Source organism: Microtus pennsylvanicus, chromosome 9, assembly GCF_037038515.1.
Source record: "Microtus pennsylvanicus isolate mMicPen1 chromosome 9, mMicPen1.hap1, whole genome shotgun sequence".
Lineage (NCBI taxonomy): Eukaryota > Metazoa > Chordata > Mammalia > Rodentia > Cricetidae > Microtus > Microtus pennsylvanicus.
In genome coordinates, this window is record NC_134587.1 from 61,950,719 (window position 1) to 61,974,056 (window position 23,338).

At 45.5% G+C, this 23,338-nt stretch overlaps 1 protein-coding gene across 3 annotated transcripts in view; it reads left to right on the top strand.

Annotated features, from left to right (window-relative positions):
* Positions 1-23,338, top strand: part of Dlgap2 (DLG associated protein 2) — a 688,019-nt gene that overhangs the window by 625,322 nt on the left and 39,359 nt on the right. For all 3 annotated transcript variants that reach the window (XM_075986263.1, XM_075986265.1, XM_075986266.1), the window contains 2 exons: positions 9,574-9,721; positions 14,562-14,781. In XM_075986263.1, the coding sequence (XP_075842378.1) occupies positions 9,574-9,721; positions 14,562-14,781 (368 nt within the window). The remainder of the gene's footprint in view (positions 1-9,573; positions 9,722-14,561; positions 14,782-23,338) is intronic.

Here is a 23,338-nt window from a genome sequence, read left to right on the forward strand (position 1 = left end):
TCTCCTCACCCATACCCCAGTACCCACCTTCCCCACAGGTGCCTGAGACGGAGCTGGATAAGATAGGTACACACCAAGGCATAGAACAGCAAGGAGAGGAAGACGATGGCCACCTCCTCTCTTCGTGTGCTGTGGTTGTTCTCTGGACCATTCCAGATCTGCATATTCTCCAGAAAGTGTAGCTCTACTATCAGGAAAAAAATCTTCAATGAATTATTGTTTTTTGGAAATGCAGAATAAAAAAATTTACCTCCCAACTCCAGAAAATAGACTCTGCACATTTGTTATGATTTGTAGATGAATTTTTTTTAAGATCTAGATATCTAAACAGGTCCTAAGAGGCTCCCTGACCATCTGATCAAGTAGACTGTATTCTTCACATATAATCTGGTCTGTAAAACACCTGTCTTGTCTCTTTAAAAAGGAGTTTGGGGGCGTGCTATACCCTGCCATGTCCCTTCTCTGGAAGTGGGCAGTGTCTGTGGAGGGTCTGGAGTGACATCAGAATTCCCTGAACACGATGCTGCTGCAGGGAGGTGTGGCTTTCCTGTTCCTTCTTGGTACTTGTGACAGATGGTACAGTGCCATCCCCTCTGCCATCAGTCAGAGCTGGCTCATCATCCTGCAATGGGGGTTCCGTGACCTCCACTGCTGGAAAGTGTCACTTTTACTTCAGTCTGCTGACCCTGAACACTGCACCCTAAGACAACAAGCCCTGTGTGACTGTGGCTTCTTTGGAATCTGCAACTCTCAAGGTTGCCCATATCCTCTGACCTCACCCAGAGGTTCCTTTCCTTGCACCTTTGGAGGGAAGGTAATAAAAATGTTCTTCACTTGGAGGACACATTCCAGCAGACCTCAGTGTAGTCCTTCAGATGGTCTTCAAAGATCCAGAGAATCAGGATTCTCTGTCTTCACTGAGGGCCTCCTCACAGCTAAGGCAATAGCCTAAGAAAGCTCTGAATTCAGTAGTCTGGCAGCCTCGAGAGATGGCACACACCAGATGCCTTGCTGTAGGCACAGGCTGTGACCTTGTTTGCTCCAGGGTACCATTCAGGATGAACTGCTCAGTTAGCAACTTTAAGGTTTTCATGCCCCAGTCATTTCAAGGCTGCTCCATCTGCAAACCCCTGACCCAGGACATGACGTTTCCATTTAAGGGGAAAATGGAGTGTGTAGCCACAGGGAAGGGAATAGCAGCGTGCTAAGGCCAGTAGCCTTCAGCTCTGGGAACAGCCTGCTGGCCTCTCTCTGTCCATTAAGTTATTAATTCACCATGGAGCCGTGATCATCCACTGCAGGTGTGTGAAAACATAACTGGAAATTACACAGTCATTCCGCCAAAATCTCAGCTCTATTCTGTGCTCGGGGACTCAGCCATGTGGTCACCTCTCAATGAAGCCATTCTTTTCTACAAAGTCAGACCAGATATAGCTTCCACTGAGGTCACATCCGGTCCCAAAGGAGGAAAGTGCATAGCTTAATAATACCACCCTTCTCTATTTTGTGCCTTCCTAGAAAAAAAAAACAGATTATAGGGAAGGCTAGTTGAATTTTTACAAAACATCTCAGAAATAATGACTGCCACAGGATTAAATTTCTGCCTTCTACTCGAGTTAGCCTCAGCAGGCCTTAGTGAAGAGACCAGTTTTTGTGAGGCATGACCAAAGGTCTTGGAGTCAGCTGTGTTTTCAATGGAAATGGACCTAAGGGAACCTTTTATCAGAGCCAAGCGGCCTCAGAAGACAAGACAGTGCCCGCTGTTACCTGCTTCCTCAAGTGTGCGTTGTCTGGGAAACCAGCTGGTCACTACACATGTCCTCCAGGAGCACATGTGGGCTCTGCCAGGATGCTAAACAGAAAGAAAGCAGACTGAGTCTGCAGGAGAGAACCGTGTGATGGACTTGGCATACTCCCAAGAACCGCCACAGACAGCCCTGTTGGAAGGCTTTGGACCTGGGAAGTAAGTCAGCTTGCTGTTGGCTTAGTGCACACAGTGTGCCAGTTGGGGGTATGTTCTCACAGGGAATGTTGCTGACCTCAGTCAGACAGGGACAGAAAGGCAAGAGCTGGTGGCATAGCCACCCATAGTGTGTGTGTGTGTGTGTGTGTGTGTGTGTGTGTGTGTGTGTGTGTGTGTTGACTCTGATCAATGGTTTGATTCTGTTTTGGGTGACAAGTTGTCAAAGAGCCTGGGCACTCCCTGCAGGAGCCTTGGCACACATCTAAACTTCCCCACGAGGAGAAGGAATCGTTTAGCATCTTGGTCTATGGTAGAAATTGGCATAAACTCCTCTAAAATCAGCACCCAGCAGGCCAGGCAATAATGACACAAAGCTGCCCAAACAAGTAGCAAATGCCAACTTGGCTTTAAAATGTAGATTGGACTCTGGAAAGGTGACTTGTGTCGAACTAACCTGCCTACAGGAGACAAACTCTGGAATACACACACATACACTGGTTCCAAACAAAAGTAAACAAGGAGTGGAAGATGCTTGTATTTCAGAAGAGAGAAGCCCTTCCCTCTCATCACTCCCCACAGTCAGAAGGACCTGCTGTTTTCTTTCTCAGGTTTAAGTAGCAAGGACTTCAGCAGAAACCACTGTCCTATGGAGCTAGTATATTAAAAGATAGGATTTGGGCTGCCATGGTGATAAGAAAGATGTACATAAAGATGGAACCATACAGGAAAAGACCCCAGTACCTATGTAAGAAAAGAAAAATGTGTATCCCTAAACCAAGTTTAGGACACAGTTGAACCCCACAGGAAACTTATGGTGAGTGTCTTCTGGGCAGCACTTGGAGCCTCCCACAGACCTATTCCACACCACATGAGCCAAAATAGCTCAAGACACCAGACAGAGTAAATAACAGCATTCATATGAAAATAACAAAATCCAGGTCCTCCACCAACCATGTCTGTTATGAAGAAAGAAAAGGGAGGGAGGGAATAAAGGAGGGAGGGGAAAAGGGAGAAAGGGAGGGAGGGAGGGAGGGAGGGAGGGAGAGAGAGAAAAAAGAAAGAGGGAGAGAGGGGGAAGGAAGGGAGGAGGAGCAAGGACCCAATCAAAACAAATTTGAGAAACACTGAGAAGAACTCTAAGGCAGGAGCCATAGTCTCCTGCACGATATAAAGCAGCCATTTTATGGCTGAAGCTCTCAAAGGATAAGGTTGTCTAATTGTCTTATTTTGGCCAGCACATTATCAGCTGTCTAACTTGCTGGGGTTTACTGTGTAATGTGGCATTTCAGCAATACGCACACATACACTGAGCCTTCCAACTTCCTTTACCCACCTTGCTCTTGAATATCCTGCCTGCTCCAGCGCTGGCTATCCTACTGCCTAGTCTACTTGTTCTTAATCTCCTACGGATGGTAGAGAGCATGTGTTATTTGCCTTTCTGCATCTGCTTGGTTTCATTAAACATAATGGCCTCCAGTGCCAGCCGTTCTGATGGAGGATATAAATCTTCACTGTGGCTGAATAATATGCCATCATTGATAGATAAACATATGCGTAATTGGTGGCCAGCAGAGACCTATGTAGCCAACTAGGCTAATCTGAAACTTGACTACTGTGAATAGATAATGGCTAGCGTGAGTGTGATGCGGATTCTTGAGACAGGAACTTTCTAAGCCCACACGCATGTGCCTCAGGACTCAGATCATCCAAAGTCAGCCTGAAGCAGAGGTTCTGAAGCTCATTGTCTCACATTTTTGGTGGTTAATGACACAGACACACAGAAGCAAGGACAGTCAAAGCAAGGCTTAACATCATTTTTTCGCAAAGAATATAAACAAATGATATTTACTCAAATTATTACTCAGGAGATGAATGCAAGATAGACACGCAGTGACGGATCACTTTACATGAAGTAGAATAGATAGGATAAAATAAAAGTAAAAAGTGGCCAAGATTTAGAATCACACACCAGTTCTAATCCTAGATGTATACACAGTTGAAATGAGGTTCAATGTTGATGGCAACATTTTTCATAAATAAATACCCAAGAGCAGAAACAACTGATGGTTGTTAACAAAATGAATGAATGAAGGAACAGGGACTATACATATAATGGGGAATATTTGGTCAATAAGGAAGCCATGCATAAGTGTTTATAATTCTGTTTAGAAACATCATGTATTGGCAAATGTACAGATTCATTAGATTCAGTGTGGCTAAGGGCTATGGGAAGGAGGGAATGGGGAGGTCAGGATGATCTTGAACTCATGATCTTCTGCTCTGAGCCCTTGAGTACTGGAAGGAAGTGCAGGCATGCATCGTACTTCCATACTTAGTCTTTGAAAGAAAAACACAGTGACTTATTTTCAGAAGTTATATTCCGTTATTCTGTTGTTTATTCTTTATGATTTCAGTGTCCTGTGTAACGTCAAGATTTTCTGTAGCATTTCTTTAAAGTGTATCTGCTTTACCTGATCACTCCAGTTTTATGCTTCAATAATTCTTTTATCTTTTTTCACTTTTCTCTTGGCTTTTACAGATGCTTTCTTGTTACCCTGTGTCCTGAAGCACTTTTGACCATAGTTCCTGGAAATTCCTTTCACTAATGATTAGTTTTCCTCAAGAAATTGTTGTTTTTCTTAAGCAGACAGCCTGAAGATTTTATTTTTCTGCTGTGCCTCTATGGTACAACTCATTCTAGAGGATTTCTAGAGTCTTAAATCACACACAGCTTGTGTTGAACTGTTTGGTGATAAGGACAAGGTTTCTGTAGTAGCTCTAATCTTGTTCCTTTCATCAAATATCGAAGTAAGCACATCATGAGATTTAACACAGTTCCTTTAGAGGACAGGTCAGCAGGGATGTGTAAAGCCTGAACACTGAAGCCAATTAGAAAATGATGGAACAGCAAGTGTTCGATTTCAACTGGTGCAAACATGTTTGCACGTGAAAAGTAAACCACTTTCTTCAACATTCTAGACCTACATTGATGAGATAATTTAATATCATATCCTTTTCAGTTATTTGTGATTATATAGAATTCTCTTGGGAACTTCATATTAGGTATATTATGTCTTGGAGATTTTTTATGTCATCCTAAGTGGGTTTTTTATTGATTTTATTGAGCTATACATTTTTCTATGCTCCCCTCCCTGCCTCTCCCTTCCTTTCAACCCTCTCCCATGGTCCTCATGCTCCCAATTTACTCAGGAGATCTTGTCTTTTACTACTTCCCATGTAGATGAGACCAATGTATGACTGTCTCTCTTCCTCATTGTTGTCTATGTTCTCGGGGATTGTGGTTTATCTACAGGCTGGTTTTCTTTGCATTATGTTTAAAAACCACTTATGAGTGAGTAGATGTAATAATTGTCTTTCTGCAACATCTCCTGAGGAAATTGGAAGCATGGGGACCTTGGGGGAGGGTTGAAGGGAGGAGGGGAGAGGCAGGAAGGGGAGCAGAGAAAAATGTAGAACTCAATAAAAATCATTAAAGAAATAATTATGGGATTTCTGGAATTAGTGTTGCTGTTGAATTCTAGTTTTAAGCCACAGTGATCTGATAAAATACATGGGGTTATTCCAATTTTTTTTTGCATCTGTTGAGGTTTGTTTTGTTACTGAGTATGTAGTCAGTTTTTGAGAAGAAAGTGCTGAGAAGAAAGTCTATTCTTTTGTGTTTGGATGGAATAGTCTATAGATGCCTGTTAAGTCCATTTGAGTCATAACATCTGCTAGTTCCCTTATTTCTCTGTTAATTTTTTATCTGACTGACCTGTCCAGTGGTGAGAGTGGAGTGTTGAAGTCTCCCACTATTAGTGTGTGGGGTTTAATATATGATTTAAGCTTTAGAAGTGTTTCTTTTACATATGAGGGTGCCCTTGTATTTGGGACATAGATGTTCAGTATTGAGATTTCCTCTTGATGGATTTTTCCTGTCACTAATATGAAATGTCCTTCTTTGTCTCTTTTGATTGATTTTAGTTTGAAGTCTATTTCTTAGATATTAGGATAGCTACATCAGTTTGATTCTTAGGTCCATTTGACTGGAATTTTTTTCCCAACCCTTTACTCTGAGGCGATGTCTGTCTTTGAGGTTGAGGTATGTTTCTTATATGCAGCAGAAGGATGGATTCTGTTTTCATATCCAATCTGTTAGCCTATGTCTTTTTATAGGTGAGTTGAGTCTGTTTATATTAGGGAAATTAATGACTATTGATTGCTATCTCCTGTTAATTTAGTTTTTATTGTTGGTGATGTTAATTTGTGTGTTTTTCCCTTCTTTGGAATTTGCTGGGGTTCCTGTCTCTCTTCTGCATAGATAATGATCTCATGTGGGCAACATCTGAGAGGCAGAAAGTAGAACGAAAATATCACACATTATTCCAGAAAATGGTTCCCTTCCGCAGTTTCCAGAGCTACCACCCGTCTATGTAGGAAGCTGTTTTTCAAGACTCTGTCAACGGAGATGACGAAGTTGAAATTCCCACTTTGAATAAGCCAAGGGGGAGAAAGTCCACTTTGGAAGTGTTAGCAGGGGTCAAGGACAGTCTCTCATGGATGAGCAATGGCAAGGCCTTGCCAGTGAGAGCTTGAGACTTGCCACCCCCATGATGTGCAAAGGACCCTCACCTGTGCATGCTAGGTCATCGCTGTGCCTCCCACAGTCAGCTCTTGGTATTCAGTCCCCAGGTGTGTGATTCTTGTCTGTTTATTTGTTTGGGATTTTTGTTGGCTTTAGTTTTATGAAACAGGCTCTTGCCCAGGCTGCCCCCAAACTTACCTGCCAGCCTCAGCATCCAGGGTGCTGACCATGAGCCACTGTACCCAGCTCTCAGATGGTGGCAGCTGAGACACAATATTATATAAAGGTAAACATTATAATACTTTCAAAATCGCTGTTAATCCTAGGGAGATTAAAGGAGGTTTATCACTGTTTTAAACAATACAATCGGCATTCTGTACCTGGGTTCCAGTTCATGGATTCAACCAACCACAGGCAGAAATATTAAAAAATAAAATTCCAGAACGTTCAAAAAGCAAAATTAAATGTTATCATGAGGTAAGGGCTATGCTGAAATCGGGAGAGTGAATTGACCAGCAGACATATCCTGATATGGCCCCTTGACACTCCAGCATGAGTGGTTACTTATGTGACTGTCTCTGTGCTGAACACAGGGACTTTTCTGAATGATGCCTCGGATTTACGTTGTGTTAGGCATGTTAGTCATTTGACGATGGTTAAAATGTATAGAAAGATGTGAATAAGTTATAAGCAGATGCATTTATGTGATGTCGGGCATGTAAATCATGGGACACAATTAGAGAATACAGAAGGAAATGTGTATGAGCATCCTTGGATTGGGGGATCCTGGGGTCCTGGGACCAATTCCCTGCCAGTGCCAAGGGAGGGTTAAATGTGGTAACAAGATGGGAGGGACACTCCGGCTCTTATTCGGCAGCTTTGATCGTGGAGTTAAAAGGTGAACTTTTGCATCGGGCCTGAAGAGGCTCAGGACCTAGTATTGCTGTTTACTCTCCGTGAACACACAGTCTTCTGCAGTACTGTTCCTAGGCCTCCATTAATAGCTCAATTAAATGCCATGGAGACATGGCTGTGATCGCCAGGAGCAAATGGTAACTATTGTTTATTAGGTGTTTTATTTTGTTTATTAAGTTTGTTTTGCCATGGCTACTTTTCTTCAGGTGCTCACCCAACTTTGGAAAAAAGTTAGAACTTTTATTTGAAACACAGGATTGCAGCATCCTGCATGCTTAACTGTATTCTTGGTTCTAGCATAGGCCACCAGAAGGGTTCTGGCTGTGTTGTGAGGCTGACTCTTATCTGGGGACCAGACATTGACTAGGAGCAGCAGGTACCAAGGTCCAGAGGACACTGGTTCTTCTTAGGCTTCTCAGATTCAGAAACAACTTGGGGTGGATGGTGTGGATGGTGAGGGCAGTGTTGGATGGTATGGGCAGTGATGTTAATGAGCAGGGAAATCTAATGGAAGAGACACTGGGAACATTTGGTAGACATACAAGTAAGGGGTGAGAGATCCCAAAGAGACACAGAAAGTAAGCGGTGTGAAGAAGGTGGGCCTTGGAACCAGGTATGTAAGGCACCTTCTTTGAAAGTAAAAGTTATTTTTAACAGAATTAAGTCTACAATTAGTAAACATCGCCAAGTTGACTTTATAAAGTCCTGTGTTTTCTCTGATGTCCCATTTTCAAGTTGTCTTTACTTGTGGGAGAGGACACATGGTACTTGCAGAGGTCGGAGGACAATTGTAGGAACAATTTCTCTCTTTCTAGCACATGGCTCTGGCGATCAAACTCAGGTTTTTAGGCTGGGCAGCCCCTTCTGTCTTCCCATGAGCGCCTGGTGCCCCACTTATGAAGAAATAAATAATAAAACAAGTTCTAGAAAGAATCACTGCAAACGGGAGGTATTTACTTTATTGCCCAGGGATGGGGTCCAAATCTGTTTGATATTTCTGAGTAGTTTCTACTTATGAGCTGCACCAGCAAACCTAATGCTCCATCAGGCTCGAAATCAGGGGGAAGTGATTGGTAATGTCTTCCCATCTGGCTCGAAATCAGGGAGAAGTGATTGATAATGTCTTCCCACACCACTCCATGAATTTGTATGGCACGGTGGAAAACTGGGCAATAGAATTTGAAAGAAAAAGGTACCAAATCCCCCCCCCCACACACACACCAGAAACTTAAGCTAAGCAGGCCCAGCTGCTGAACATCCTGGGTGTTTTCCCATGCTTTCATATTTGACAAAATAGCAATTTGGAAAAGTGGGGAACGTGGCTTTTGAAGAAGCTTGGGAGAAAATGACCATTGTGAGAACACGTTGGTCCAAACTCCCTGCTGCACCTCTAGGCGAGTATTGTACAATCTTCTCCCCGTAGAGCTAAGTAAGGGGCTGGACAGACGGCTCAGCAGTTAAGAGCCGTGTTGTTCTTGCAGAGTTCAGTCCCTAGAAACCATGTTGAGTGGCTCACAATCGCATGGAAGGACAGCTCCCGAGAATTCGAGACTCTCCTCTGACCTCTCTGGGCAAGTTCAGTCATGTATTCTTAGCCCCGCACTGGTGCATACGCACACACAGAAACAAAAGTAAAGACATATCTTAAAAAAAAAAAACAACTTAAATGGCGCCTTTATTTATTTTTTTTCTACGTATGTAAAATTGCCAAGAAGCTAGCAAGGTTTTTATGAGGCTCTGGACGGGTCTGGCTGAAATCTAGACACTTGAGCTTGCTATTCTGCTGAGTTATGCGGGCTTCCATTTCTGTTTGGTTGCTGTTTTGTTTCCTCTTTAATGGATGATGATCTTAACCTCACGGCCTAGCCATAAAAGCACAGGCCTCAAAGCAATTTGCTAAATTATTTGCCCAGTAACTTTTGATGGAAGTCACATGTGTAGATGCAAAAAGCCCATAACATTTGCATAGAGCAATATCATCCATTCGAAGCCGTTCAGCTTTAAGTGTCACCGGCCACAGTATGGACGTGAGGTGTCTGCTGGCAGCCATCCCCTCCCACCTTTCCCCGGATGTTCACGGACCATGTTTCTCTCTTCTCTGTCTTTGTAGCCAGAGCTACCTGCAAGCTGCCAGCGAGGTGCCTGTTGGTCACAGTCTGGACCCATCAGTCAACTACAACTCCCCAAAGTTCCGGTCCAGGAACCAGAGCTACATGCGGGCCGTGAGCACCCTGAGCCAGGCCAGCTGTGTGAGCCAGGTGGGGCCTCTTCTGGGCTTTTCTATAGAGGGTGCAGTCTCCGGAGCTGTGCTGGAGTCAGAGGCTCCCATGGTGGGACACTGCCCAGGCACCCATGGGCAGCGCTCTCCTGCAAGGAGCTTGCAACCGTTTCTCTTGATTTAATGTGGGCTTTCTTCCTCTTCCAACAAAATGGCCTCGTTGGCTTATGCTGCATCCTCCTAACAGAGCCACCAAGGCCACAGATTGCAGAGTAACATCACAGAGGGTACCTACTCAGCACAGGCAAAGACTTGGTTTTCTCACCAGCACTATGGACAGAAGGACTGGGTACCATTTGCTCCTGAGACAGATCTTATTTCTCATAGACACCTAGTCTCAATGCAGGATCCAGGGTCACCACAGAGTGAGAGGGGTTGGACCCAGAAGAGGGAGAAGCACTAGGTATCTCCCTTGGGCAAATGGATGAAAGAGTCTACACTAACAACTAGCAGAGACTGCTGGGGTCGTGATCCTATGATATGCTTTAGCCTACCTTAGCAACAATTTCCTATTAGAAACTAGGTCAGGTTGCCCTGGACCAGGATCTTTTAGGAACTAACATGGGAAGAACTGCTCCTACTATACAAGTCAGGAATATGGGGGGCTTAGCTCTCAAAATCCCATGTTTTACATACCTTTAGTCCCAGGCCACCTGTAAGGGGACCCTTCCGTCCATAACTACCTCTCCTACAATATTATTAGAACACAATCAGATCCTCAGAATTAGGCTATGGTGGTGGCCTGGTTCACCAACAAATCTGCATTTCCACAAGAAAAATCAAAGATGATTTGGAAGGTAATCACAGGTCAGGTGAAGGCAGTGTACGCTGTAACAACTCTCCTCCCAGGATAAGCATTGCTGAAGTAGACATCCATCTTTTAAAGGCAACACTTAACTTTTTCCCTTTCAGTTAATTCATTTTCCAAATACATTTTTTGGCATTTGCCTGTGTATATATATGTATTATGTATGTACATATGTATATATGTGTGTATATGTGTATGCATACATATATACGCATATATATGTGTGTGTATGTGTATCTGTGGGAGGGTGTTGTATCCTGGAATTACAGACAGTTGTGAGCTGCCATGTGGGTGCTAGCAATTTTACCCAGATCCTTTGAAAGAGCAATCAGAGCTCTTAACCACTGAGCCATCTTTCCGACCCTTCCAAATATAATTTTTAAAGCGGTTATGAAGCCAGTCATGGTGGCATATGTCTGTAGCTCCAGCACTCAGGGACTGAGGCAGAGGGATCATGAAGTCAACCATCAATCTTTAGTCTATCTCCTTAAATTTTCAATAATAATGAAAAAGCTCTTCCTTCAGTCTCACCCACACCTCATTTCTCCATGAAATTTATTCTTCAGAATTGTGAGGTAAAAAAACCTAGAACCACTGACTCCTGGGTTATGCCCACCTGAGATGAGAAAAGTCACCTCTATACTCAAGGTTATATACTTCAATTCAGCCAAAGTCCAATTTGGAGAATAAATGAGTTGATATGAGTTACTTACTGGAGCACAAATAGCTGAAAGACAACTCCAGCCCTAAAAGGTTTCCCCCAACATGGGAAACGACCCAGGAGCACTGCCTTCCTGGAGATCCCTACACAATGTGCAGTCAGCGGGATAGGCTGAATAGTCTCTTCTCCCCCAAAAGCCTCACCACTTCTATAACCTTGCTGAGTAGTTTCAGTTTCAGGAACTTCCTGAGACTTGATAGTTGTTTGTTGCTTGAGTCTTAAGAGCTTACCCATGCTCTCTGGGAGGGAATGTTGTTACATGATAGAGCCATATAACTTGAAATATTTCCATGCTCCAGTGCACACAATCAGACCATCACATTATTCAGCCCCAGAATGCTCTCATCATCCCATAAGGAAGCCCTAGCTCCTTTCCCCAGTCCATGGTCACCGCTTTTCTCCATTTTCTATTGTTTAGATACCTGGTGTCAGTGTAGCTACTCAGCAGGGAACCCTCTGGAACTAGCTTATTTTGCTTAGCACATTGTCTTCCAGATTTATCCATGTTGCAGCCATGTGTTCTGAGCATTGACTTGCTGTGACCTTAAGATTTCACGATGTCATGCTGTATCTTGTCTCCTCTGAGATGTCTGTCTCTAACTGACATCACACACCTTCATGATCAGCCGTGCTCTGGTCCATTCTATCTTTCTCAGAGCTGGTTTTGTGAATCACCCCACCCTGTCCCTGATTCTTTGACAGACAGACTTTTTCTTTTTTTGTTTTTTGTTTTTGTTTGTTTGTTTTTCGAGACAGGGTTTTCTCTGTAGCTTGGAGGCCTGTCCTGGAACTAGCTCTTGTAGACCAGGCTATCATGGATATCCGCCTGCCTCTGCCTCTCTAGTGCTGGGATTAAAGGTGTGCACCACCACCACCTGGCTCGACAGATAGACTTTTAAAGTAATATTATCCTTTAATCTGTTTGCCAGAATGATCCAAGTACTGAGAAACTGTTGGCAGATCAGCTGTTGGTGTGTGTTTGTGGAGGGGGTGATAGTGAGAGACAGGGAGAAAGGGAAGGGGTGGAAAAGTCAGGATGAAATCTGGTTTGGATGTGACATCAGATAGAGAGGAGCCAGAGTTTCCTGGCCTTGGGGACAAAGATGTCCCATTGGCGTGGGGAAAGGATGGGGACCAAGTGGCCTTGGAGCTGGTGAAATGACTTCAGGTGGGGTCTACAGTTTTCTAGTGAGGGATTTGAAGTAGAGATGGTCACGACAGAGAGGGGAGATGTGTTCAAACTCTGAACTAAAGAGAGAAGAGGAGCTTGAAGAAGACATTTTCATGACCTTAGCTTGTGGCCCAGTTAAAGAATAGATTAAGAGCTCTGCATGGTGGTGAAGAGGTGGGGACGTGTCTGGATCATGAAAAACCCCACCTAAGAATGTGCTCCAATGTTGATCACTGTAGCCGTAGGCAGTTGTGTGCAGTGACTTGATTCCCAGTACTTCACTGAGACAGACTGTCATGGGCAGCCAGGATGGAAAAGGAGAGAGCCAGCGTGGAGAATGTCAGCCTAAGACTCAGGACAGACAAATGTGTCTGCCCGTGACCATCAGGCACCGGGGATAAACACCAGATCTCAGAATGTAGGTCCTCACTAAGCCCGTGGTATGAGAAACGGAACAAAGAGAAGTACTGAGAGGGAGGGGATCAGACAGCAAGCATAGGCGCTGTTCTGGGTCCCGAACTCTGGCTGTCTGCATCTCCGGGATCCTCCATCATGCTACTGACCAGTGTCCTATCTGTACATGTGTGTCAATGTAGAAAGACATGCCTGAGAGAGACCCATAGAGCATGAGAACTTGAAGGGTGAGTGTGTCATAGTTTCTTTCCCTATTGCTGTGTTGGAAATCACTGACAGAGCAGCTTCAAGGGGAAAGTTTATTCTGGTTCACAGCTCCAAGAAGCAGCTCATCACTGTTGAGGAGTTGAGGTACCAGGGGCTTTGAGCAGCTGGTCACATGGTGTCCACAAGCAGGAAAGGAGAACCATTTCTGCAGTCCAGGATCCAAACAGGGTGGGTGGGTGGTGCCTCCTAGGGGTGGATGGGTCTTCCCACCTCAACACAGTCAAGATAGTCCCCCCCAAGCATGCTCAGAAGCCCATCTTCCAGGGGATTCCAGATTCTGCCTGCCATCTCAGAAGTCATTTGCCAAGACCAAGTCAGTGAGTGGGGGGAACTCCCCGGGAGGAGCATGGGTTGAGATATCAGCCTCTTGTCTCCAACACTGGACGTAGACCTGAGTTCGCTAACCCCCTTTAAGCTTCTTCCACTTAAAATTCTCCATGTTCACGCTTCTCCCACCTAACCCTTCAAACTGGTTTCAGCTTCTGTCGCCCCCTTTACTGAATTTCCAGTTAAAAATATCCAGCTTCAGCCCATGAACACCATATGATATGTGCATGTGAGCATCACCATCAGGACATGTAGGAAAAACATGTTCTCTTGGGCCCCTGTGACTAAGCGGGTGGCCCAGCCCATGTCAGTATAGCCTGTGATCCCTCCAGGGCTGATAGGCTCCACCCAGTGCTCCCCAACACAGGGAAAGTTAAGTTCTCACGGTGAACTGATAGGCACAGCTTAAGACACAAGATGAAGAACTTACTACGTTTATCAGCTATGCTTATAAGTCTCAAGCTAATAGGGGAGAAACACGCCTGAGATTTGAGTCAATGTACCATGTTTCATGTGGACAGAACGCTTCACAGGCAGCATGTCTTCCCCACCCTGAGTCTGCTCATGATGCTGTAATGGTGATGAGGGCAGGAATGCCTCTGCCAAATTTGGGATTCGTTTCCATGACAATGAGCAGCAGCTGACTCTCACGTCCTGAAAATGAACTAAAAGTAGCTGATGCACTTGAACGTGTGTGCTTACTTCTTCAGCCTCCAACCCAGAGTCAGCCCGAGCGGTAGGTAGCTGGGGAAGATGAAGGGGTCACTGGGGAAGGAGAAAGGCCTGAGAGGTGGACCTTGGCTGTGTACCAGGTGTTTCGGGAGGCTTTCACCCACCCTGGCTCCTAGTCCTTGTGATGGCTCTCAGCCTGGTGAGTCCCCAAAACGTCCATCATCTGTAGCTAGTTACATACCTTCCTGTTTTGTAAGAGATAACCTAAGAAGCCAGCCCCCGAGCTTACCGGAGTCCCAGTGCGGATTTCAAACTAGCTGCGCCGAAAATATAAAGCTGTCACCGAGTCCTGTGAGTGCATTCTGTCCCTGGTTCTCGTGTGACGTGGCTGCGACCCACCCTGGCGGATCCTGGCGTCACATGTGTTATTGCTCTTCCAGATGAGCGAGGCAGAGGTCAATGGACAGTTCGAGTCCGTGTGTGAATCTGTCTTCAGCGAAGTTGAATCTCAGGCCATGGACGCCCTTGACCTGCCTGGATGTTTCCGAACAAGGAGTCACAGCTACCTTCGGGCCATCCAAGCTGGTTACTCCCAAGACGATGAATGTATTCCCATGATGACACCCTCCAACATGACCTCAACCATCAGGTCAACAGCAGGTAAATAGAACGCCCTTTTTTCACCTACCTAGCAGAAAACCTACAGGTGTGTTTGAGTGTTTTGCCTAGAAGGGAGCTGCCATGCCCCTTCACCACAGGTAAAATTTCCTCACGGAAATTACATCGCACCACGTAATGACATTCGCAGTAGCATTCTGAAGCATTTCTTTCGAAAATAGCCTTGCCTTTTTCTCAGGAGGAACTCTAGAAATTACCGAGGTTCTTTGAAACAAGCAGGAGTAACTTTCATTAAGGTCTCAATGACAGGCAAGAATATAAGTACCAACATTTGGGCAGTCCTTGCATTTTAACGCCAGTATTCAAAAGGTTGGAGCGAAGCTCGGGTGGACTGTGCCCTGGCCCCTGCAGTGGCTCTGCATTGCGGAGCCCGGTCTCCATCACTGCTGCTCCGTAGCAGATCCATAAATGTGATTCATCATGACTGAGGCAGTGGTTAGTGTAAATTCCCTCATCAACTTAAGCTTGGAAGATTCAATGTCACACTTTCCCTTCGGTTCCTATGGAAAACTATATTCCCGCCCTTTGAAGATTTACCACCGAGACCAAGTTCCACCACCCACTAGTTTACTGCACAATTATTATTTATATAACACAATGAATATACATGGCCCAGAGAAATCCATAAAACACAGCGAGCTGTAAAAGTTTGCCACGCTCCAGGTGAAGGCTGGGGAGAGAAGCTGTAAAACACCCCAGTGTCAAAAAACGAGCTGTCTCGGACAGCCTAAGATTCAGACTGCTGTGGCCAGATCAGAAGAATTTAAAATACAGTCCTAAGAAGAAACAGAACATGCTTTGTCCATATTAAATGATGTCAGGGGCCACAAGTCAGGTAGGGATGTGGCAAGAAGGAAGCTTCAGAAGGGAGGGAATCAGAGGGCCTCTTTGGTCAGTGCTAACGTGAGCCAGGACCCATGAACCCACACACTGCCAAGGGACAACCTGAAGAATTTCTATCACAGGGTACATTCTGCGCTATCGTTTGCTCTTTAGGAGAAAATCCTTCACACTGGAGTCTACAGGAGAATAAACTCATTCAAGTTTCTTTCTGTTTTGCTTACCTTGGTGAGGTCTGGCGCGCGTTCATTTCTCTGAGTCTGTTTTTGAGGTCTTCTAAAGAAGTAATAACCATGAGTAACGTGTTCCAGAGAGCATGATGAGCACTCTTCCACCCCAGCGGTGGAAACTCGCTTGTTGTGGGATGTTTGCACACTGCGGGAAGATGTATTTGCTGGGATTGGTATACCAAAAAGCTGAGCAGCCAATAGCTAGGCAGGAGGCATAGGCAGGATTTCCAGGGAGAGAGAGGAAGAAGAGGAGGACCGAGGCATTCAGGAGAAGCCAGGAGACATAGAGGAAACAGGAGGTACAGGATGGAAGAGAAGTAATACCTTGTGACAGAATGAAGAGTAATATAAATGAGTTCATTTAAATTATAGGAGCTAGTTAGAAAAAAGCCTAAGCTATGGACTGAACTTTAATAATTAATAAGAAGTCTCCATGTCATTATTTGGGAGCTGGATAATAGGACAGAAAGAGATCCATTAAACCCACTGTCTTCTTCTCTACCTGGTGGCCCTAACAAGACACTGACCCATAAGCTGTGGGCCTTGATGAGAAATTCCCAGTGGAACATGGCACTCTGTCCTCCTCACAGCTTTGTGAAGAGCAGAGGACACAGCCCAAGTCTGTGACCTGAAGTAGGCAGAACCGCACATGTCAACAGGAAGACACAGTCATGGGGTTCTTGAGACTGGGGTCACAATCTTAGGTTGTTCTCTCAGGTGTCCAGTGCCATGTGCTCCGCTGCCTCAGGGGTGTCAGAGATTGCTGTCCATCCTCTGCCTGCATGTGACAACAGAGCGAATTTAAAACTTAGGGAAGGAATGGGATTCACAGTCAGTACACTAAAAAGTAACCCCTGAAAGCTATGCCTGAGCGGTATAATCCTGTCACCCCCAACATCCAGAGGCTGAGATAGGATTGAGAATTTCAGGCCAACCTGGGCTACCTAAAGAGTCCCACACTAGCCTGAACTTCTCAGTAAGACCCTGTCTTTAAAAAGTAATTAAATCAAAAGGCAACCCCTTCGAAGGGAATTACTCATGTTCACCAGTGTTTGTCTAGTGCCCCCTACAAGCAAATGAACGATTAAGCATTTCCATGGTCTTCAGAAAGGCTTTGAAACAATAATTATGTGGTAGAAAATGGCTTTGCTGTTTTTAGAGCTGTCGTTAGGGAGAGAATAGAAATAGAACAGATTTCACAGAGATAATATAAGAATCAGTACCGAACTCAGGCTGAAGTCCTGATTTATGTACACAGTAAATCGTTCTTCCCCAGCACCCTGCGCATCCCAAAACTCCACACACAAAATAAATTTTTAAATGTTTCTATTCAAAGTTTCCGATGGAACTTGGCCTAGTTACTGAGTCAAACTCAGTAACTATGGGATAAATAGCAGCATCATGGCCACAACGGTAGGTCAGATGAACGCAATGTTGGGCGGCTAGAGGAAAGCCGACATCACGAGGGGGTAGCAAGGTCATGGTTGTGAGAAGCCAAAAGCTCAGGTCAACATCACGCCCACCACCACTGCTCTGAGTATAGCCTATTGAATTCCAAGGATTTTTCCTTCACGTAACAGACGCCAGACGCCATGCAACATGATCTGCTTAATAAGATTGTGAACAATGTCAAGGATTTTTATTAATCTGGAAAAAAACAGTAGAGAAGAAAATTCCCCGAGTCACAGAATTCAAATTTAGTATGGTGTTACAGACCTTGCCCTGCCTCTCTGTGCATCAGGTTGCGTAGCCCTAACAGTTTTTCCTGAGAGCCCAGGGAGCAATGAGTGTTCTAGTTCTGCGTTCCTCAGCCCCCTCACAGCTGTGCGAAAGCTCAAGACAACTTGAATTATCCTCTCTGTTTTTCTGGTGCTTTTAACACGTGAAAATTTGGGGTGTCTTTAAGAGCAACAGAGCTTTCTTAGCTCCTAGGTGGACTTTTAACTCGGGCGTTAGGGTGCCAAACATTCGTGTTCACACAAAACTTGGAGGGAGTCAGTAGCCTCCAGGTTCTTGCCTTTCGAATTTGAATAATGAAGTTTATAAGAGGTGGGTTTTAGGAAGCGTTTTATTGTTGGGAGCTTGAGGAAGATGACAGGAGAGATCCTTAAAGGGTTGGATGCTATTGAAAGTCACAACCTTGGAATCATTAAGGCTTTACTTGACGGATACAGGGGAGCAGAGATGAACCAGTCAGTCTAGATCCCAGTTCAGCTATCCAATGTCTGTCAGTTTCTGCCGCACCCTCCGTATGAAAGGGAGAAAGATACAGAAAACGCAGGCCAGTCTGACATCCCAGGTCTCTAGCCAAGGCAGCAAAGGCATTTGTCTTAAACACATCTGCCATCTCCTGCCTGTAGCCAGGGCAAGGATATCAAAGGGGCTAAGGACATTTGTAGCTTTTAGTCAAAGATAACCTGCACTTTCCTGACCCTAAACTGCCTAGCCGCTCCTCTCCCATTCTCAACACCTCCTGCCTTGTGACACACATGTAGAAATTAACCCACCCAACCCCTGGAAATCTATAAGGTGGAGAAACTCCCTCTGGCATAGAACTAAAGGGAACTGAAGGATCTGAGTCACCTGTCTCTCCCGTCATGGCCCCATCATGACTGCCTGCGGCCATGGCACTGTAACTCACCCAGTATTCTGGGACCAAGTATGTCTTCTTCAGCATCTCCCTTGTGCTACCTATGACGGTTCTGTCCCTTATCAAGCTGCTCTTTGGACTGGAGGGCTCAATCTCTCGGCCTTCGGGGTCACATGTGGCTGCTTGCAGACTTGATGTTGCCACCCTCCTAATAAAACTCACTTGGCAGGCAAACCAGATCAGCTTCCTTCTAGGACCCTGCCTTCTTTTAACACTTTTAGTACTACCCGTGCTGATAGTGAGAGCTGAATCCCGCCTTTGATCAGAGCTGTCTGTCCACAAGGCAAGTGGATTTAAGTCATTTTATTCTTAAGTACTTCTTGGTTTTGGAAACTGTTATACTAGCATTGGAGATTATTTTGATGAATTAACACTCTTCTATTATCCCGGGGCACTCGGGGTACAGCTCAGCAGTAGGGTGTTTATCTAGAGTATAAGAGGTTCTGGGATTTGTCTCCAGGACTGAAAGGGATTAAAAAAATGTTTTCCTTTTATGACTCAAAAAAATCTACTTTCAGAAACATCTCAAAGTGATTGTTTTGAAGTATAAGATGCATTTAAACATGTTCTTTACAGAGGCTTGAAAAATGAAAGCTGGCACTATTAGATTTTCTCACCTTATAAACATGTAAATCTAGAAGCCTGGTGCTCATGCAATAAATCAAGTGTCAAATGTACAGCTGAGTGAATTCCTATCGATTTTTCAGAGCACAGTAGACAGTCTTAACGTGGACCCTGGCAGGTGCATGCTACCAGCCAATGTGGCCATCGGGTCACCTCTCTTCTCACCTGCAAGCGGGGAGCAGGGAGTCCCGCCCACCAAGCTCCATTCATCCGTCTCTGTGGTCCTCAGCAGGCGCGGAACACAGCCCCGAGCAGGACGAGCCTACCCACCCATCATGCTTCTCGTTATGAAAAGCAGTGGGTGTTGATTATAGAGCCCTCCTTAAATGAAGTGGTTTCACAAACATCTCCCTTCCATTTCACACTTGGTTTCTCTCTCATCTATGAAATGATTTATCAGGTAGATTTGCTGGTCTAAATACTCATTCCACCCTGTTTTTTGAGGGGAGGAATAACATTGGTCCTGTGGAGGGAAGCAGTATAAAATTAGATGATAATGGTTTTTCTCTGGGTCAGAAATTGTCTCCACACATGTCACAACTAATTCCAGAAGCCATCAGAACCAAGGGGAAGCCACACCGGGACGACAGAGGGAACAGCACAGACCTACTTTATCTTATTATTCATATTTCAGCAGTGACTTCTCTCTCCAGGGTGCATAATAACTCTGTTTCCAAGACAAATCTTCGCTAACACACCAGAGGAAAGTCATCCTCATATTTTTTGTGTCTTGAATATTAGATAGAGGGAAAACTGTTCTCAATACTATGAATTTTGTCTGTACTTCTTTGCAAAATTCTCTGTTGTATGTACATTAGGTCTTTACAGATTAGGTATGCCAACTTTCTGGCCTGAGCATTGCTTGGAGCTTTGTGACCAAGTCCCCAACTTCTTCAAATCCAAGTGCTTCCTAATAAGGTAAATAAGAATCATAAATATTTTGATAAATAAATGGGCAGAGAACATTCACAAAAGATCACACATGGTCACTTTCAATTTCAAGATACAAAAGTCCAAAATAAAACAAAGAAAAGCCTTATCAAAGAAAGCCTTATGCTATATTTAGCTTATGAACATCTATGAAGTGTGTGCTGTGTTCAGAGCATGGACAACTTGCTTTGAGTGCAGAATTGTCTTGGGTCTAAGATTCACCCTCAGAATCTGGGAACCACTGCAATTAATCATCTACAGACACCTGCTGCATGGCAAGAAGATGCGTACGGAAAGTGATGGCAGCCAAAGGGAGGCTTGAGACTCTGTGGCAGACTCCAGAATCCCCCAGTTACAGTGAGGCTGGCTAGAAGTCCAAGGCTGAGTAGTGTGAGCCAGCATAAGGAGGCATCCAAGTCTGGAGTCAAGAAGGCCCATGATGCCGGGGATCCAAAAGCACTGAACAGGAGGGAAGAAGAAGCCCATATGGCAAAAGGGGGGATTCAGGAGCTATGGAGCAGGTTCTCTGCACTGTGGGTCAGCACTGACACAGCTTGGAAACTGAGTGACCCCCCAGCAGAAAAGAGTCAAGTCTTCCAGAAACTCTGTTGAATCTCTTCCCATCGGGCCCTCAGCTTGCCTCCTTCGAGATGGCCTCTACTGAGGTGATGGAGCTACAATGAGATCACCTATTCAGTAGGACTATGGAAGGAGATAGACTTGCAGAGGATTGATCATGGGAACACAGAGAGAAAATGTCACCTGCGAGCCAAGAGGAGAGACCTAAGGAGGAGGTGACCGTGGCACGTTCACTTCAGACTGCATGTGTCTTGGTGTGAGCAGAAATGGCCCAAGGCAGTAGTTTTCTTATGCAGCCAAAAGAGATATGGCCCAAAAGATTTAAAAAGTCTGACCTTGCCCTACTGTAGAAAGTTCTAGAGACGACTGTCAAACCTAATCCTACAGGTAAAGGGGACAAGGGCTAGGCAGCACTGAGCAGCTGGAGCAGCCTCCTGAGGATGCTCCTGTATAATTGGTTAGAGTCTGGAACACACTGAAGAAGTTTTAGCCTCCAGCTCTGTCCCCATGAGACTCCAAAAGGCTGCTGGCCAGGTGACACGGATGATGTCATCAAGGAGGACAAATCACTCAGTTGTCAGATATAGTTGCAGGAACTCCTGCCCCAAATGAAGACAGACCAAACACTGAGGGAAACAGGAGAGAGGAACTAAATCCAAAAACTGGCCTTGCCAGCCCCCCCACTACCCTCTGAAATTTAAAGTCACACCACAGGAATGGAAGCGCCAGGGCACAGAAACAGGACGGAAGGAAGAGCTCTATCCTGAGAAGACAGTTTCATTAGGGTGGGCCAAGGACCTGGGAACAGCCTGGATGCTGAGTGCTGCTGGTACCCTCTCCCAACAGAGCCAGTGGGAGGCCTGCCACAAGAGAGAGTGCCTTGGATCTTGAAGGCTGAGGTACCTCTGTTGTGTGTCTTCACCCCACACAGAGCACCAATGACAGGCCAAAGGAAGATTCCATCCAAGCCTAGCTCGGCGAACCAGTGAATTCGTTGGGATTCCTTATGAGTTTGGGTAAGGTGGTAACTTAAAATAGCATGGCTGAGGACCCAAAGGCAGATGATGACAGAGAGGCCTATCTAGCATGGGTGACAGACAGCACACAAAAGCTGCGACCCTGGAGCTCCCTACAGGACTCACAGACAGCTTAGCTCTTAGGAGAGCCTCTCCATCTCCATCAGTCCTTCCTGCTTATATAGCCCAGGGGTAGGGGGTCTCATAAATCTTGTGTTTCTGAAACCTTCTAAACTTGAAGTTCTAGTTTACCTTCTGGGTCTTAAGAGCATCCCTCTATAACTGAACGTTTCAATTCATAGAGAACCCCGTGCAGCAGCCTCTAGGGGCTCAAGGTGGTCCTGACGTTCAGTGACAGACGTGGAGTCTAGACTAGAGCTGCCTCCGGGAAGAGGGCAGAGAATCTGGGAGAAGAGAGCGCACACTGAGAAATAGTCTGCTGAAGGATATCTCCAAGTGAGGGGAACTCCCAGACCATGGGGCAGAGGAAGGGCTACCAGAAGGAGCACAGGGCCCCTATCACAACCCAGGATGCAAGGTTGCATCTGAATTCTGGCAATGTGACAAGTTGGAAAGATTGCTAAAGGGCCCTGGATAGCACCAGTCCACCGTGGAACAGTGCAGATCTTTGCAGAGAGGAAGCCAGTCTGGGATCATCCTGTTCCGCTTAGACGGTTGCAGAACCTGGAACACCAGCAAGACGCTGGGATTGGGGAAGCCTTAATGAGCAGGTGCGCTCTATCCAGACTCGCAGCTGTAGCTCATGACCACAGCTCTGTGTCTTCAAGCCACACCGACCTGTCCTGTGAGCACTATAGAGATCCCATCTCTAACTTGGGCCTCAAGGTGATAGCCAGACACTCTTTCTCTGGGATCCAAATGGTAGTCTTAAGAATCCCTCTTTATCTTTTCACCCAGGGGAGTCTCCTGCCTTCTGCCGCAGCAGCTACATGGTCCTAAACTGTTTCTGTTGCCCCTGCTCCTTCGCTGATTCTGGCCTTCCTATCCCTATAGGTAGTACTCCAGTAATGTTATTGGCCCACTAGGCAAGCCAGAACCATGTCCCATCTCCAGACCCTGTGCTTAGTCACATCTGTGCCATTCCCCGTGTGCACAGTTCCGGGTTCCAGGTTATTGACCTGGCAGGCGTGGGGTGGTGGAGTCTGTCTAACTCGGGATGCTTCAGGAAACATTAGTTGAGTATCTGTACAAATGAGGTCTTTCATAAGTTGGGGGCAAATATAAGTGCTGCCATCTCTCCCACACTGGACTGTAGGGACCTGTTTTTCATTTCAGGACCGAAACCTAAAATCCTACGTGGTCAGAGCCCACACTGTAAAGCTCATATACTTTCCTCCTGCTTACAATAGTAGAATTTCTGCCCAGACCGCGTCCTCTTCCCACACCTGCAGCCTAAGTCCACGGTAAATCATAGACCCCGAAGTGATGATAGCATGCAGAGGACAGTTCAGAGTGTTCCCGTGGATGTCCAAGGTATCCCTGCACTAGCTGTGATCCACTCTCAGCTTCTCAGAAGCCACCAACACCCATCACTTCTGGGAATCCTGAGAAGCCTCCAGATCTCTGCATTGAATTGAAACACGGGTTGTCTTTGAAATCTTGTCCCTGTATTTTCAGCTTAGAGAAATGTGCTTAGGACCAGGGACCTG